This window comes from Mixophyes fleayi, chromosome 2 (genome assembly GCF_038048845.1).
Source record: "Mixophyes fleayi isolate aMixFle1 chromosome 2, aMixFle1.hap1, whole genome shotgun sequence".
NCBI lineage: Eukaryota > Metazoa > Chordata > Amphibia > Anura > Limnodynastidae > Mixophyes > Mixophyes fleayi.
The window spans coordinates 40,421,783-40,439,894 of NC_134403.1; the positions used below are offsets into that span (position 1 = coordinate 40,421,783).

The following is an 18,112-nucleotide window of genomic DNA, read 5'->3' on the forward strand; positions in this document are numbered from 1 at the left end:
CTTAAACCACATGACTTCAGCGGTGTTCCAAACGGAGGCAGCTTGAGACAACCACGGGAAAAATTGTGCAGCATACAGATACATTGATCTCTATGTCACACCACCTCTGCCGTTCACACATACAGAAGAGATATACCTGACTAGGCAGAGACTGCAGCAAACGGTGCTGACCTTATTCTCAGGGCAACCATTGAGCCGTGTATCACTGCTGTCCCTTTAGACAGCAGAGCCATATAGAGCTCAGTGAATTTCTATGCCACGCTATTTCTCCGTCGGCTTCTCCAATTTACTCATGCGTCTTCGCTTTAGACATTTGGCAGATCTGTGTTGGGAGCACCTGTTTGGGTACCCAGCTGATTATCTCTCTGTTATTTTAAACAAAGTAAAACCACTTGAGACGGATCTGGTTTGTGTTCAATAGATGGGATAGAAGTGTTCTCTACTTTGTTATTATCAAGACTGCCCTGAAAGCCCTTGATGGGATTACCTACTGGAGTACAATGGGTATAAAACAATATACACAACACAGTATTTGATCTTTGCATGAGAAACCGTTTGAAGTGGAGAGGTTACATTGTATCACCAGGTCACCGAATTACACACAGCCCAGAATCCCAACTGCTTCCACCAACAATAATGATACCTCTGGCAAATCCTAAGAGAGAAATGTCTGAATGATTGTTCCTTGGTTTAGACAGGATTGTGCAGCATATAGACACTGATTAGTAACAGTATAACACTGTTACGGATACAATAATATAGAACAGTCCAATACATTTATAATGCAAAGTATACACTGTTTGCAGTCTACAGGCTCATATCACTAACTTGGAAGGGTTGATTTTGCCCTATTTACTGAGCCTAGTGGCCTTGTTACATTGCAACCATATTTACATTTTTGATTGTTTTGTAGCAATAGTTATAAGCCATATTTCAAGTATGATAGCTGTCACCATCAGCATAGTGACTGGTTCCCCTATTTAGTAATCCTGCACCCAACAAGCTCTTTTCTATCTACTCAACACACACATTGTATTTCTACAGGGAGAATTAAGTGATTTGTAGAGACAGAGTTTAAAAAAAAAAAATTTTTTTAAATGTAATTAAAAAAAGCAGAGAAAAAAACTGAAATAAAATCAAAATTTTTATGCTGCCCTTAGACTGGAAACTGGTTCCGCCTACTGGATTTGTAACAACTTCCAAACTGACCAAGAATACAGCGTTCATTACCCATTTGGCATTTATACAAATGATTAGTGATAAAAAAAAAACCCCAGCTTAGATAGAGTTCCCTACATTCAACATAAATCATACCTCTCAGCATTTAGAATCACAAAATTGGGCCAAAATAAGACCCACCCTGTTCCATACAATCTCCGCCCACATATGGGCAAAATTAATTTAAAACTCTGCCCCTTTTGTGGCCCAAGAAGCGGGATGTCCCTCCAAACTGGGTGCCGTTGGGAGGTATATATAAATGCACAATATTTCTTAGCTGGGGTCCAGTAATCCACTCAATCCAGCGGGTCGCTCCTACCTAGGTGGACTTTTACCATAGCACGTTGTCCATTGACAACTGCCAGCAAGAACTAGGGCAGCCTTCTGTGACTGCGTCAAATGTCGGGGACCCCCCAGATCGGGTGCATCATCATTATCCTCACCATTTATTTATATAGCGCCACTAATTCCGCAGCGCTGTACAGAGAACTCACTCACATCAGTCCCTGCCCCATTGGAGCTTACAGTCTAAATTCCCTAACATTCACTCACAGACAGATATACAAACTAGGGTCAATTTGTTAGCAGCCAATTAACCTACCAATATGTTTTTGGAGTGTGGGAGGAAACTGAAGCACCCGGAGGAAACCCACGCAAACACGGGGAGAACATACAAACTCATCACAGATAAGGCCATGTTCGGGTATTGAACTCATGACCCCAGTGCTGTAAGGCAGAAGTGCTAACCACTAAGCCACCGTGCTGCTGGAACAAAAGTAATTCATAACCTGCATCTCTGTTTAAATGAACAGAATCCCACCCAAAACAAAATGCTCATTTTTGGGTCAAATAAGGCTTTGAAAAAATACACTATAGTTGTACACATTGACAGATGTAAAACCATCCTCAAGTACAAGCCATTAAAAACATTTTTTTCTCTTTATCTAAAGAACTATTAGGTCTTTGAGCCATAGTTGACTGAACTATGTACCTATTAATGCATGCTAACCTATAGTGGATTTTTTTTAAAATTCATAAATTGTAAGAAGAAATATGAAGGTCACTAACAATAGCTTTGTCTTTTTGAGAGATTTAGTAGATATTTCTCAGTATCAATGGGATTTATTTAGCAATTAATGAGAAGCCCCCTTTTCTCACATATCTTGCAGAGACAGTGCCACTTATTCTGATCCCTGAAGATCCCTGAACCCAATCAAATCCTCTCACTATCCCGTCTGCCACTAGAAAACATTCCCCCCTAATCCCGTCATTCACCACTGATGTGAAAAACAGCAGGACTGCTGGCAAATCCACTTGCCATTGTTGCCGTATTGCCCCGCTGAGAGCATTGCATCATGGGATATCATCAAGATGGATCAGATGCGCTGTGAAAGCCAAGAGGGTTTTGCCAACACTGATGCTTAAACCAAATATGGATTAGATTGCACCCTGCCAGCACAAAGCATGCTTTGTGTTCCCTTGTTACGCAGCACACAAACTGTGCTCTTGAGTTTTGTAAAAAGAATCAGACACTATGTCCTTTGTTTTGTCTTAAAGGGAAAAAAAAAAGAGCTGATGCATGATCTGGAATGTGCTGCAGGTAGTAATCTAGACTTCAGACACAAGCACTGAAGGGAAGAAGACCGAAAATTGCTTTCATGCCCAGGAATTGGTTGGTGGTGGCTCAGAGGAATAAAAAGTTAACTCATAACGTGAACAGAAACTTGCTGGTCTGAACTGACAGACAAAAAAGTTATGTTGCTTTTTTTTTTTTCTTTAAACATACATTAACCACCTTAAAACATTTTCACAAAAATATCTACTGACTAAAATAAACGTCATATGCATTGCCCCACTATCTTGATGACACGAATGGCGTCATCTATCATGGTCAGCCATTTTTATTTCATACCCTACCTCCACATCTCTCAGAGGTATGAAAGTAGACGCGTATGATGTAGCCAATAGGTTTATTAGAAACCAGTACCTCATCATGAATATCAGCCAGGTACTGCCTCAGTGATGTCACTAGTTCCTGCATGCTGACTCTAAAATGGCTGCCTCCATAGTGACAAGTTCACTATAACTAGTACCTATCGCCTGCACAAAATGTAGACAACCATTTCGGTGGCCTAAACTGAATTAATATTCATGAAAATGCTGCCTATCAATTCACCCCGAATCACATACACCACTGAGGCCCTTTGTGAGGCAAATTTTAGAGTCATTTTGTGGAATGAACTGATTATTTAGAAAAATGTAACCTATCAGTCGGTCGTAACTAATAATATAATTGAGGCATGAGGCACTTCATGAACAGCAGATTAAAATGCTTAGCAAATTGATACAAGCTCTCAATAAGAATTCATTTTAGTCCTGGAAAGGTATAGCAATAGTTTGTTTTCTACTCTCCCAGAGTATCCAGAAGACTCCCGAATTATACTACAAAGTGAGCAGACAGTTCTCCCGCCAAGGTGCTTGCCACCTTACAAGGAGGGGGGGGGACGTCTCAAGCCATCATGCCACGTGTCATCAAGCCACGCCCACCTCAGTGAACAGGGTGCATTCTCCTGCTGATAAAGGCTATTGCCATCAGGGAATACCATTGCCATGAAGTGCTGTACTTGGTCTGCAACAATGTTTAGGTAGGTGGTACATCTCAAAGTAATATCCACATGAATGCCAGGACCCAAGGTTTCCCAGAACATTGCCCAGAGCATCACACGGCCTCTGCCGGCTTGCCTTCATCCCATCCTGGTGCCGTCTCTTCCCCATGTAGATGACGCACATGCACCCGGCCATCCACATGATGTAAAAGGAAAACGCAATTCATCAGATCAGGCCACCTTCTTCCATTGCCCCCTAGTCCATTTCTATTGTTCACGTGCCCATTGTAGGTGCTTTCGGCGGTGGACAAGGGTCAGCATGGGCAATCTGACCTATCTATGGCTACGCAGCCTAATATTCGCCCACCTCTTTCTCTACTTAATGCGGCTGCTAGACTTATCTTCTTTTCTCAACGTTCCTCTGCCTCGCTTTACAGTGGCTCCCTTTCCCCTACAGAAATCTCTTCAAACTCCTCACCACTCCACTTCCAAATATATCTCCAACCTCCTCACAATTCACACACTCTTCTAATCCCTGCGATCAGCCAATGACTGTCGCCTCTCTGATCACATCTCACTACGGAATGCAAGATTTCTCCTGGGCTGTCCAACCTCCCTAGTTCTACCCAACTCTCTGCTAGTCTGTGGACCTTCTAATGGGCACTTAGAACCCACATGTTCTTCAAAGCCTACCATTCATCCACTGAATCATCTTTCTATGCTTGAATTCCTCACATCTCTTCCCTCGTCCTGTTACACGCTCCTCTTGTGCCTGCTGTCTGTTTGCCCTCCCTTTAGGACGTAAGCTCTTACGAGCTTACGTCTTTCCTCTATACTTTTTTTTTTTTCTCCAACTTCCCTGTACTAGCTATGCTTGGAGCGCTTGGGAGTCTTGGTATTGTTTTTTGTTCTGTGATGTTATACCATGAAGTCTACTGTTTGTATTTTGTTTGGCGCTGCGGAAATCTTGTGGCACCTTATAAAGTATAATATGCAGAAAGCTGCGATGGACTGTGTGTTCTGACACCTTTGTATCACAGTCAGCATCAACTTTTTCAGCAATCTGTGCTACAGTAGCTCTTCTGTGGGACTGGATTAGACAGGCTAGCCTACGCTTCCGATGTGCGCCTATGACCCTGAGGGTGGACTGGTTGTCCTTCCTTGGACCACTTTTGGTAGGAACTAACCACTACATACCAGGAACACCCCACGAGACCTGCCGTTTTGGAGATGACCCAGCCGTCTAGCGATCACAACTTGTCCCTTGTCCAAGTCTTTCAGATCCTTACACCTGCCCGTTTTACTTGCTTCCAACACATCAATTTCAAGAACGGACTGTTCACTTGCTTCCTAATATATCCCACCCACCCCATTACAGGTGCCATTGTAATGGAATGATCAGTTCACTTTTCTTGTCCGTGGCTTTAATGTTGTGGCTGTTCGGTGTAATAATATATATTATTATACATATACACACACACACATATATATATTATTATATATATATATATATATATATATATATATATATATATATATATATATACATACATACATATATATATACATACATACACACAATGGTCAAAGTGAGCCAGTACGGTGGTAGGCTATACTACTACCTCTCCTACCGTACTACTCTTGACATCGGGATTGTGATGAGGAAGAAGGGGCAGACTGCAGACTGAAGAGTGGCAAAAATGGTAGGGAAACAAAATGGTAAAAACTGGTAACATGTGCCTCACTCCCAAATTCTCAACCAGCCCCGGTTCTAGATAGACTGAGCTTGTTTTATAGGAAGATGAGTGTGGGGAGTAACATACATTCTATACCACATTACTAGCACTTGGGTCACTCAGGCTTTCTTTACGCCATCTTGTTTGGCTGGAAGGGGAGCTGGATAAGTAACAGGGCTTTTTCCTTTAGCATTTATACTTTATTTTTTTCACATTTAATCTAGAGTCACTATTACCTTATTAAAGATATCTTTGCACTGTGCTGCTACAAAGGTCCACACTCCTCTGCTGACCCTCAGAGATCGGTTTTAGCAGTGATCCGACACTAGAAGGTACTGCTGGCTTTAGATCACTATGCAGTGATCTATTGGTACAGAGAGCTAGGAGACAGCCGCAGGAGCAATGCTGAGCTTTAGAGATTGGGACCAGGGGTGGACAGAGGCAGTGTGGTATAACAAACAGCACCGTCATCATCCTAATCCTGTAAGAGCAAAGCATGGTCTGACTAGGAGTAGTGCCTGGCGAGGGGTTAAGAGGACAGACCATACAGGATCGTGTAAGAATGTTTCTAGATTGTGTTCCACAGAGAGAGACGGCAGAAAACTGGCAAAAACATACAATAATAAATGGATTTTAAATGCGTTTTTTTAAAGAATTTATTTACATATGAGATATAAAAAAAAAAAAAAAGACAAATGTTCCAATTTACAAATATAAACTATCGTCAAATACTTTCTTTAAACTCATTTTTGGACTTTGCACTTTACATGAATTTACATCAATTGTATATAAAAAAGAAATAGACTGTTTATACAATATACACAAACACTAAGCACAGGATTCTGCTTGTCTTCAAAAAGGATTTTAGTCTATGGTTTCACTCAGGAAAATGGTACATAACAATGTGCACCTTACTGTAAATACGCGTCACATCCACACAGTGGGTGCAGCCATTTTGTGGGCTACCCCAGTATCATTCCTGTCAGCTATCCTGGGCAGGACCTAAAACAGGCCAGAAGTATGTCCCCCGTTCACTGCTCCTCTGCAGAGCAGAGCACGGGCGCCACGCAAGAGGTCCGCCAATAGTCACGAGGAGAACAACTTATCCATTCACTAGCAACGCTCGCTGACCTGTCCTTAGAACATGGGTAGGCTGCATTCTCACCATCAGAAAACAAAATGGCTGCCGCCACTGTGTGAAGAACAACTAGTACATTATAAAAAGGGTGCTAAATCTAAAATACAGATCAGTATGAAAAAGTGGATTCCCCCACACTTAAGGCATCTCAGACAAACTATTGTATGAGGCTTCTGTGTGCAGAATTGTTAATATAAAATATACAGTTGTGTTTTGTGTGTTTATACTACGGAAATAATGCAAAATGTAAATAGTTCACCGTAACTCCACTGTATAAAAGTAACATTATTCATAAAAGATACCGAATGCGGCAACCGAGTGGTTAACAATTTTGAGGCTTCAATAATTTTATTTTACAACCTACAAAATTAAATAACAATAGTATGTACAAAATACAACATTACAAAAAAACACAACGATCCTTAAAAACAAACTATCATACAGCATTATGGACAGATCAAAAGAGCGTTCATACATTCCAAAAATAACACTTTTTGCCCATGCCCCATGTGTTAAATACTCCTGACAGGGCATATATTACATAAAGTATTTTCTTTTTAGAAAGTGACATAACACATAACTTGTTGTTCCCATAAGCTTTTATCAGCGGCTTGGTGGCTGACTGTACAGAATGCAAAGCAACGGCCGAGAAAACTACTGGAGTTTCAGTAAAAAGTAGATATTGCCCATAGCAACCAATCAGATTTTAGCTATCAATTATCTAATGCATTCTAGAGAACGATAGCTAGAATCTGATTGGTTGCTGAGCAACACTTCCACTTCCAAGGGGGAGAGAGCGTGGACAAGCATGGCAAGATGGCGAGTCCTGCTCATGGGGGTAGCTGAGACCAGGGAAACATTGGCTGAACACAGCAATGTCCAATATTGTGCCCTTTTGGACAAGATATTTAAATGAGCTTTCTCCAACGGAGAACCGTTGCATTTAGAGGGCTGCTAGTATCATATGGAGCTACAGATCATTTAATTCCCCTACTTTGAACGTCATAAAAAAAAAAGAGTCGATGTTGATCAATACTTTCAATGGAATGCGCATTTGCACTATCCCGTCGCACCTTGTACAGAAAAGCATTTTTTAGAGACACAAGTAACAATGTAATATAAACGTATAAATTCATAAGAGCATTAATGTTGGTCTCTGCTCCAAAATGAGATTGCAAGCTTGTCTGCCAGGGAAATGCGCCTACATGGTTTGTGTATCTTGGGCAAGATGTACAACATAAAAAAAAAAAAGTAACTGAAAAAAAACCAAAAAAACTTTATCAAAAGTGCATTAATTACATCAACAAAATGCCACGTGTCATTTTCATTTCTGTACACACAAGCCTAGAATACATCTTAATTACAAAGCGTGTGATGAAATGATCCTTAGTAACCTCATTATTGGGACACAAATCCAACTTCTCAGAAGTCTGGGTACACAGCTTGTAGTTTGTAAACCATAACGTGCAGCAACATGTATAGATTATATAGAAATAGTCAGGGAAATTATAGGTACATGAAACTATAATGTGAAAAGGTTACACAAAGATTTTGCAGAATACATACAATGCGCTCTTTATTTCCACAGTTCTGATCCTCAGAAAATAACGAGGGACGTGGGCGAGAACTGGTGCAGAGACAAGAGGTGGTGTTACTAATAGCAACCAATCAGACTGACTTTCATTCTCTAGGGCGGAAATGGAAAGCCGACCCTCTGACTTACAAACAGCACCAGCTTATTCCCTTGTACCAGTTTAAATGTTCTACAATGATTTTAGTCACAACGTTGGTTAGTAAGTGTATTTACGCACCACCATTTACAGTGCGTGGAAGTGTCTTTATAGATATACATTTTATGTTCCATTATTATTTAAGTTTTGGGTTAAGTATGAGATTGCTAAAAATAATAGAACACTGTGAAACGTTAGAATGTAGTAAAAGTTCCCACGTGTGATGGTTGTCGCTGCATAAATAGATTTAAACAAAAAAAAAAAAAAAAATATATGAAAATTAAACATTTACATTTGGCTTCATAGTTCTTTTAACTCAAAACGTCCCAGGGAAACTTTATCTCAGGATTTCTTTTGAAAAAAAATATTTCCTAGATTCTCTCCATTTCATTAATGTTCCAAAACGAAAATCAGTTCCAGGACCCACGTCGTTATGTTCTACACACATTAGGTCATTCTTAGCGTACAGCCCCATTCCAACCTTCAAACCTTCCAGATGAATATAAATGGGACACGTTTGTGGGGGTAATCCCTAGATGATTATTAACCTCTCCATGAAGTAGATCGAGAAGTAGATTTTTGACAGGCATTGCCAACACTGTATGCAATGAATATAAATGTGACTCATTTGGGATAGGGGGTAATCTCTAGATGATTAATAACCTAATTATTTAGATCTCCAGGAAGCGGGTTCGAGAAGCAGGTCTCCAGGAAGCGGGTTCGAGAAGCAGGTCTCCAGGAAGCGGATCGAGAAATAGACTTTGATGGGCATCGCTAACACTGTATGCAATGGGCTTATTACACTGACAATCCCTCAGCTTTCCTACAAATAAAAGAGAACTTGGTGCTCAGTAACATTATCTTGCAATAACATTTTTGTGACCATTTACATTAATCTAACGTCTAACTTGTGCTTAGATGTATTTAAACCAAACTCCATTTATACAGTTAGATGTGTTCCTTTTATCCATGTATTTATATAGTGCTACATTCACACAGATGTAACAATGGTAAGGACCAGCATCCACACTTTGTATCCATATAGTGCATTTATATATTTGTATAGCTGGAAGCCTTAAATAAAGGCGACACCGGACACCTGAATATGTTGTTTCTGTCTCTGCTTGCAAATATTTTCTAGTTATTTGGATGTGGTATAAAAACATTTTATCACATTTCAGCCTCCGTAGCTGTGTTGGACAGTGGATAGTAAGTAAGTAAGTGCATAGATACTTGGGCAAGACGTGCAACTAACTAAGACTTAACACTGGGATGAAAGCTTTATGATACCACCACCTATGTTTATTGTGCTAGATACAGACATAATGCATCTGATCCGTCACTTTATACAGTATGCAACTCAAAAGTTTTACAAAGATTATAAATTAAAATATAGTAAATTAATTTTAAAGATTGCCTGCCTGAAACAAAGAGAAGTCACCTGTTTATCTGGGTGGGCGGATGGAATCTGCTCCTCTTCACACTGACTTCCTTCAGCTATTTGACAGGCAGCCAGCTGTAATGAATGAAGATGTTCTGAAGACTGTGTCTCTCCACAGCACACAATACTTGGCTCTCTGGTATCTCTATTCATAGAGTCTTCATCTCCTCCTATGGGCTCCGGATATGGCTCACAGACGGGAGTGCTCTCTCTGCCAGGAGGTGTTTGCATAAGGGGCCAAGTTTCTGCAAGCTCTCTGCAGGCCGAGTGTGAAGCAGATCCAAAATATGCAGGAATCATGTCTGCCACAGAATCGGCATTCCTGAAAAAACAAACATCAGCAACGTCTTTATGCTTTTCTAAAACTGGGCCCGTGGCCCGCACACAGTAGAGGCGGCCATTTTGTGGGAGGATCGGCCTATCCATTCACTACCAAGCGGCTACCAGTGTATAGATAGGCTGCATTGACCCAGTCACACAGGATCTATCAGAGGTTCAATGGATAGCACTATTGGATAAGTAAGTCAAAGTGAGTCAGTCAGCGAGATTTCAGCCATTATTAATATATGTTATGTCAAAACACTTCACAGTGTGGGGAGAACTTGTCATGAATACAAATAAGTATAAAGTTCCTGTACGCATTAATAACTAGAGAAAAATGGATGAAAGTAGAATTATTTTATAAATGGAATAAAACCGGCTTACCCATGGCACAGACTGCTATGCGATCGGAAAACACAGCCATGTTCTATGCTGTAGGTTTCCTCACAACACAAAGAAGGGATCAAGTGAACAGGGCCTAAAGAACAAAAATTATTATAGGTCAATGTCAATTATACACCTGCACAGAGAGATAGGAACAGGCACCCTCTCCACACACACTTACTCATTGTATAGTCATCATTTTTATAGCTAGTTTATTTAAAACGAATGTTAGAGATGAACGAAGCTGTGGTGAAATTCCGCAAAGTTTTTGCTGGGACACTGCCCAGGGAACAGCAGCTCATGAATGGTTTAATAATCACATTATTCACGAAAGCAAAACACTCAGAGTTTGATGCAATTTTCTGTGATCAACAAGCAGGGACCAGGATGGTCACTGAGCTGTAACATTACGTGTAATATGACTAGGTTATACTGCTGTGTGATTCCTCTGTATCTGTCTGTAGCTCTGTACCGTGTGGCTCAGTAGATTAAACAAACCATATGTACCCATTACGTACCACAAGCCTGCGCTGGTTCCTGCTGACACCGGCAGCAAGTCCTGTGTGTGTGATCCGTGACCTGCGGTCTGTCGAAACACAAGAGTTCTGAACCTGTGTACTGCACTTCCTGGGATCTGCTGGACCCTTCATATGAGATTGTGAGGAGGGGGAGAAAGAGAGAAAACAATGGTGATGTTTGCTATTCTTCATTGTTAAATGTTGAGATACATAACTTGGAAGCCATCTACACAATTATAAAGAATACACTGCAGGGGCCAAAACACAAATAAAACATGGACATTGCATGTTACAGTTTACAAATGTACTGCTATGTGTGTAATATTGTGTTTTTGTAGACTAATAATAATTAAAATGCCCCCTTCTAGCACACTTAGGGCATAGATCTCGGGTTTTAGGTCAACTGCCCTTAATGAGGTTTCTGTCTGCCTGGATTACGCTCCCTCTGGCTGTGGGTGAGTGCAGGGTCGTCTGTGCTGGCAGTGACAGGGAGGGAACAGCCGGGCTACTACCAGAAATCGGCTGCTCGCTTATACACAATGGCTGCGTCACTGTCAGGTAAGTACGAGCCTGTTGGCTGTGGTACCACTGGCTCTGTCAGTCAGTCATTAGCATGTGTCCAGGAAATGAGCGGAAAGGGGTGAAAGCGCACCTCAGTGACATCACACTGCGCCAGGGAAGGAGGAGGCGCATTCTGGATACACAGTGGGACTACACCAGGCTAGGACCCCCTCTGGGGGTGGTAACCTGCTGACAGACATATTATGTGGGGTTGGTAGCTAACACATGGTGAGAGTGGAGCATTCTGAGAAGGATAAAAGGGACCATTGGTATGGGTGCGATTTTTATCAAGTCAACGGGATATAAATATTTGGACATATGTATTGCAGTTGGCTGTAGGCCTGTAACCTGGGTCAATGTTTATACAGTCCTTATTTTGGCACTTTGTGCTTCAGTAATATCACTGGTCCCCAGCCAATTACTAGGCTGCATTCTGAGTATTGATTCAGCCTAAACAAGGTCTGTCCCAGTTCTGTTTAAGATCTTGTTCTCTCACTTTCAGGACACACACAGCAGTTAAATACCAGTACATGTGGCCAGGAGCGAAGGAACCTTTATTTGTCAAGAGCCACAAAGATCATTTCTCTTCAACTAATATGGGGGCAATCTCAAATGATTGTTGATATCTAAAAATTTTGAACAAGAAAACATTTCTGTCAAGCGCTAGAATTCATCAGTCTATGGTCCATTCATGGAATGAACGGACAATAGATTATTTGATACTTACAGTTTGGCTTCTTTTCCATGAATTGCCTCTTACAGTAGATAACAGAGAGTATTAGCAGAGCTAGGAGCACAGTGGACAAGGCACTGCATATAACGGCAGCCAGAGCAGTATCCCGGGGACTCGATGCCGTGGCAGCGATTTTCACAAGGTTCACCTTGCTGCCTAGAAAGAAATGTAAATAAAGGTGCAGAAGTTCAAAATACACTGATTAAACTTACATCATGTCCCTGTCTCCAGCCTATACCAGCGCTTGGTACAAAATTGGCAGCACTTTCATAGGCATTGCATGTACACTAAATAATGCTGCACATTTTTCTTGCAAAGTCAATTTTTGTGGACATAATACACAGTATGAAAAAAAGACCAAAACAAAACAAACAAAACAAAAAAAAAACTTATAAACATCTAATACTGTCTTAAGCAATTAAAGGAGCACAACACCTGAAATACAAGTGGTCTTACTTGGAAAATCTACTGTTGCAAAAGCTTATGATAACTGTAGATAGCGAGGAGATAAAGAAGAAGTGATCATGAGGTATTTTTCTTGTACACATTGGATTTCCTGTCAGTAATTCCAATGAAAATGTTGTAGGCAGCCTCTTTTAGTGTAAAGAAAAAAAAAAAAAAAAGTAGTTTCAAAACACACAAATTGCGCTTCTCTGATAAAGTACAACTAGAAGGTGCACAACGGGTCCCACTAAAGGTACGGGACGTGACCCAAACTCAGCCAGCTCAGAGATTGTGTAAAACGGCCGTGAGCTCATCCACACCACGGTTGGTGCAAATTTAGGCTTCGCCACAAATGCTGCGTAAACCAATGTGCTAGACACAGGGCGCCAAAGAGAATTTAGCGCTGTCTCTCAGCAGTTTAGCACTTTGTACACGAGGCCCGATGTCAAATCAATGTTAAATAACTCAAGTTCTCTAAGGGTAGGGGAAATTTCCCATATATATCACCAAGACCGCCTGTCCGGTTGTTGTGGTGTCAGGAGAACACACAGCTCTGGCAGATCTAAGCTACAATTCCTGTCTGGGCCTCTGGTTTGGGTAAATAGTTTTCAACTTTTAAAAATCAATATATATCTATGTCTCCACAATCTGTACTTCTGCATCCGCTTTACAAAGACAGTGAGAATTGTGTGCACCACATAATGAGACACATTCGTCACCATGCGCAATGAAATACATATTTTCAACTGTGGCCAAAGTCCAAAATGCTTACGGTCAAACCACAGTCATTAAAATGTTCGCCAAGATTAGAGTACAAAAATGCCCTTCCGCACCAGCATAAAGCCCCTCGCTCTCAGATCTGAATCTTTATTCTTAATCGTTCATACTTCTTAAACAACAGACTGACCCAAAACTAATTCATTTGAAATCTCACGTCAGAGAACCGAGCGCCGCAGGATGGTTTTTAAGGTATGAAATAGAAGAAATTAGCTTTGATCGTAGCCACGGTCAAAGCCGGGAACGATCATTTCAAAGCAGCTTGACTAAGGGGATAGATGGAATTTCTTTACATTAATTCATTTATCAAACATTTCTGCCAGTTTTTCTGCATGAATTATTTCCTAAATCAAGTTAGTTTAGGTTCTCTTAGAAGTAAACTCAGCCCCGTGCCTCACTTTCTGTATAAAAAAAACCCATAAACAAATAAACAAAACAAAAAAAAAAAAAACACCACACGTCAGAAACTTTGCATTAAAATGTTAAAACAATTTCCTGGCGCCGAGACGCCATCTTGAAGTAGCAATCCAAGCACTCCAAAAAAAAAATACAACGCTATTATAATGTTACAGGCTGTTACACTGCTTTACCAGAAGAGATACAGAATAATGGCTCAGTCACATCTAGGGCCTGATTCATTAAGGATCTTAAGAAACTTCTTCTTTAAGTCTCCTGGACAAAACCATGTTACAATGCAAGGGGTGCAAATTAGTATTCTGTTTTGCACATAAGTTTAATACGGACTGTTTTTTCATGTAGCACACAAACACCCCTTGCATTGTAACATGGTTTTGTCCAGGAGACTTAAATAAGAAGTTTCTGAAGTTAAGATCCTTAATGAATCAGGCCCCTAGTCCAGATTTTGGGGGAGTTTAAATTTAAAGTTTAAATCATAGGAGCCAATACCCGGAGAGAAGGTAAAACAAAATGTATGTGGCAGGACAGACAGTCCAAAGAAGGAATAACAGTGTGTTACCAATAAAAAGCAAATCAAAGAAAAATGACTTTGCAGGAGAACAGACGTTGTTGGATCATATAAACTAAACCGCACAGGTAGAATATTGCATTTGCAAATATTTATGTTTGGGTGTATTATATTTAACGGAAGCAACTTACTTGAAGTGGAATTAACCTTTAAAGTAAAAAACAATCTTACTTCAGCATAGCAGATAGTACTATAGTACATCGTTAGTACAAGAGACATCACAAATACTTCCTGTCTAATAAAGCAATCACTTTGGTACGTTTCTTTTAAGTGATTGCTGTTTCTAAGAGAGAAATATGAAAGTTATGACTAGAATGTGTTAAAGGTTGTGAGATGTTTAAGTTATGAACTGAGTGAGTGATTGTAATTTCTTTTGTCCTTTAAGAAGAGCAACAAGTGTCCTTATTAAGACATCTCTTCTCTCAACATTGTGTCAAGAGACAGACGATCAATCATGTGCACAGTGGACACTGAATGTGGGTGGGGAAAACAAAACATATGAGTTCTAAGAACAACTTGTTTGGTTGCTTCTAGAGTTCAGATTGCATAAGAAATAGAATTTTTTTTGAAAACTGGTCAATTGATTAATCTTTACACTCCTTCACAGATAGAGACATTGCTGTCCTTCTATACCCTACAAATAAGACTAGGGCAGCCTGCGGCTATCTACTGCTGTTGTGGAACTACAAGTTCCAGCATACCTTACTAGCCAGAAGCAGCTGCCGGGACGACAAACCATTTGTTACATTTGCAGTGTAAAATACTGCTGGGATCAAGAACATGACAAACCCAAGCATCGCCAATAACGCCCTGCAGTTTTTATTTTTTATTTTCACAGGTTTAATAAAATTACTAAAATTAAAAAGTGTATATGTCGGCATTGTCTCAATGTGGAGACATGCTTCTGTTAAGGGCTAGAAGATTTTTTTAAAATTGATACAAAAAAAAAAAAAAAATTAAGATATATTTATTAGTGAGCTGTCCAAACGGAGTTTCTTGCCAAAAAAATATTCCGGTCTAAAAAGTTTTGTGTTGCTTGAAATCTGGCCACCCAAATTGTTTTACAAAATGACTGTTCCTGTCTGCAGGACGACATTAGATCTATTTGTAAAGGGAATCTAACCCTATATTTTATATGCGTTTTACTAATCTGAGCACCTTATTGTATTCATCTGGGATGTTGTCACATTTGCAGAGGATGAATATAGAACTTACAGCCAATCGTCAGAATGGTGACAGCAGCAGTAGAGGAGAACACTGATCCTGTGGGAGCCTTGTCCACTAGTATCACTGGGGCATATTCAATTAGCTTTTCGGTTTGCGACTAAACACAGCGAGACGAGTCCTGATACCGCAGCATCGTGGATTTCATGCATGCTCCATAGGGTTGTGAAGGGAAATCCACGATGCTGCTGTACCGTATTGTCACTTTACACTTGCAGCTGCACATAATTGAGGACCAAAAAGCTAACTATATGTGCCCCTCTGTGTTACTGAAGACAGGGCTGTATGTGACTGGGGCGGTGTCATGATGTGAGGAGGGGAATAGAGGCAGCAGGAAGCAACAGTTAGATCCTGGAAGGCATAGAAGCCACCTCTGCGAGTGCCTGAGCACCCCCAATATTGGGGCTCCTACTACCCATGTCTACGCAATGGAGGGGGGAGGGGGGCGTACTTGTGCACCCTCAATCAACATATAACGTTACTATACTGGAAGGAGCTGGGTTCTCCAGCATCACAGAATAGGGATAGGAGGCTCCTATTAAACTGGAGCAAGAAAACGTTGACGTCCAACACAACTCTTTATAAAACCAAAACCATACATCATGGGGCAGCACGGTGGCGTAGTGGTTAGCACTTCTGCCTCACAGCACTGGGGTCATAAGTTCAATTCCCAACCATGGCCTGATCTGTGAGGAGTTTGTATGTTCTCCCCGTGTTTGCGTGGGTTTCCTCCGGGTGCTCCGGTTTCCTCCCACACTCCAAAAAACATAATGGTAGGTTAATTGGCTGCTAACAAATTGACCCTAGTCTGTGTGTGCCTCTCTCTCTCTCTGTCTGTGTCTGTGTGTGTGTGTGTTAGGGAATTTAGACTGTAAGCTCCAATGGGGCAGGGACTGATGTGAGTGAGTTCTCTGTACAGCGCTGCGGAATTAGTGGCGCTATATAAATAAATGATGATGATGATGATGATGATACATCCAACTTGGTGTTACCAATCTTGTCCTGCGTTTCCACTTTGTGGAGTACAATAGACAAGTAGGTACCTGGGGCTGCATGTGACAGGGTCCTGGTGGGAGGAGGAGCATGAAGGAACTGCCACAAACTGACTATAATGGTGGAAGAAGCAGGATCCCCAACAGCACAGAGTACGGATGTGAAATTGTGGTGTGAAATGCACCTCTATGTGAAACAAAGCTCGCACTTCCAACCAGTTACATGGTTTCTATGCATTAATATAATATAAATATTAAGGAATACATGCTTACAAAAGAAAAATTTTGTAAACTTGGCTGATGAAGGGGCCTCTGCTAGCAAATATACAAGTTTATTTTGGTTAGCCAATAAAGGTATCACTCCTATAATACTTTTGTCTTTTTTGACACAAAAGTATTCAACATCACAAGGAATATAAACCTAGAGTCTATAATGGTGCTAGTTAGTTTGCAGACCATTAATGGTTTTCACGTCCCCCATAGTCTCTTTATCTATGGCTACGTCCAGAACGGTGGATTTTTTTGTGGTAATTAAATTAAATAAACGTCTACGGACTTTTTTTCGTTCTAGAAGCATGAAAAGAGAATTAAACCTAATTTTTTCACCTCTGTGCTGGGTTTTCTTAAACATGGGTGTTTATGGCCTCTGTTTTTCCCCTTTAAGTGAATGGAGAGGTATATAACTCACATAACTAAAAACACACTAAATTTAAAAAAAAAAAAAAAGAAAAATCTAAAAATTCCCATCAGCTCGTAGTCTTACCGAGATGTGATAATCCTGACTGAACACAAGAGCTTGGGGGCATGGCTTAGAAAAAAATGTGAGTAACATCCTTGGGGGCATGGCCTAGTGAAAGATGTGAGTAACATCCTTGGGGGCATGGCCTAGTGAAAGATGTGAGTAACATCCTTGGGGGCATGGCCTAGTGAAAGATGTGAGTAACATCCTTGGGGGCATGGCCTAGTAAAAGATGTGAGTAACATCCTTGGGGGCATGGCCTAGTAAAAGATGTGAGTAACATCCTTGGGGGCATGGCCTAGTAAAAGATGTGAGTAACATCCTTGGGGGCATGGCCTAGTGAAAGATGTGAGTAACATCCTTGGGGCATGGCCTAGTGAAAGATGTGAGTAACATCCTTGGGGCCATGGCCTAGTGAAAGATGTGAGTAACATCCTTGGGGCCATGGCCTAGTGAAAGATGTGAGTAACATCCTTGGGGCCATGGCCTAGTGAAAGATGTGAGTAACATCCTTGGGGCCATGGCCTAGTGAAAGATGTGAGTAACATCCTTGGGGCCATGGCCT

General features: G+C 40.9%; 1 protein-coding gene across 1 annotated transcript in view; it reads right to left on the reverse strand.

Annotated features, from left to right (window-relative positions):
- Window positions 1-6,219: 6,219 nt before the first annotated feature.
- The window catches only part of TNFRSF19 (TNF receptor superfamily member 19), a 53,371-nt gene continuing 41,478 nt past the window's right edge, over window positions 6,220-18,112 (reverse strand). Inside the window, exons 6-10 of the mRNA XM_075198840.1 lie at window positions 12,381-12,542; window positions 11,093-11,218; window positions 10,575-10,668; window positions 9,870-10,191; window positions 6,220-9,251 (exon numbers count right to left, since the gene is read on the reverse strand). Of these exons, the coding sequence (XP_075054941.1) occupies window positions 9,243-9,251; window positions 9,870-10,191; window positions 10,575-10,668; window positions 11,093-11,218; window positions 12,381-12,542 (713 nt within the window). The 3' untranslated portion in view covers window positions 6,220-9,242. The remainder of the gene's footprint in view (window positions 9,252-9,869; window positions 10,192-10,574; window positions 10,669-11,092; window positions 11,219-12,380; window positions 12,543-18,112) is intronic.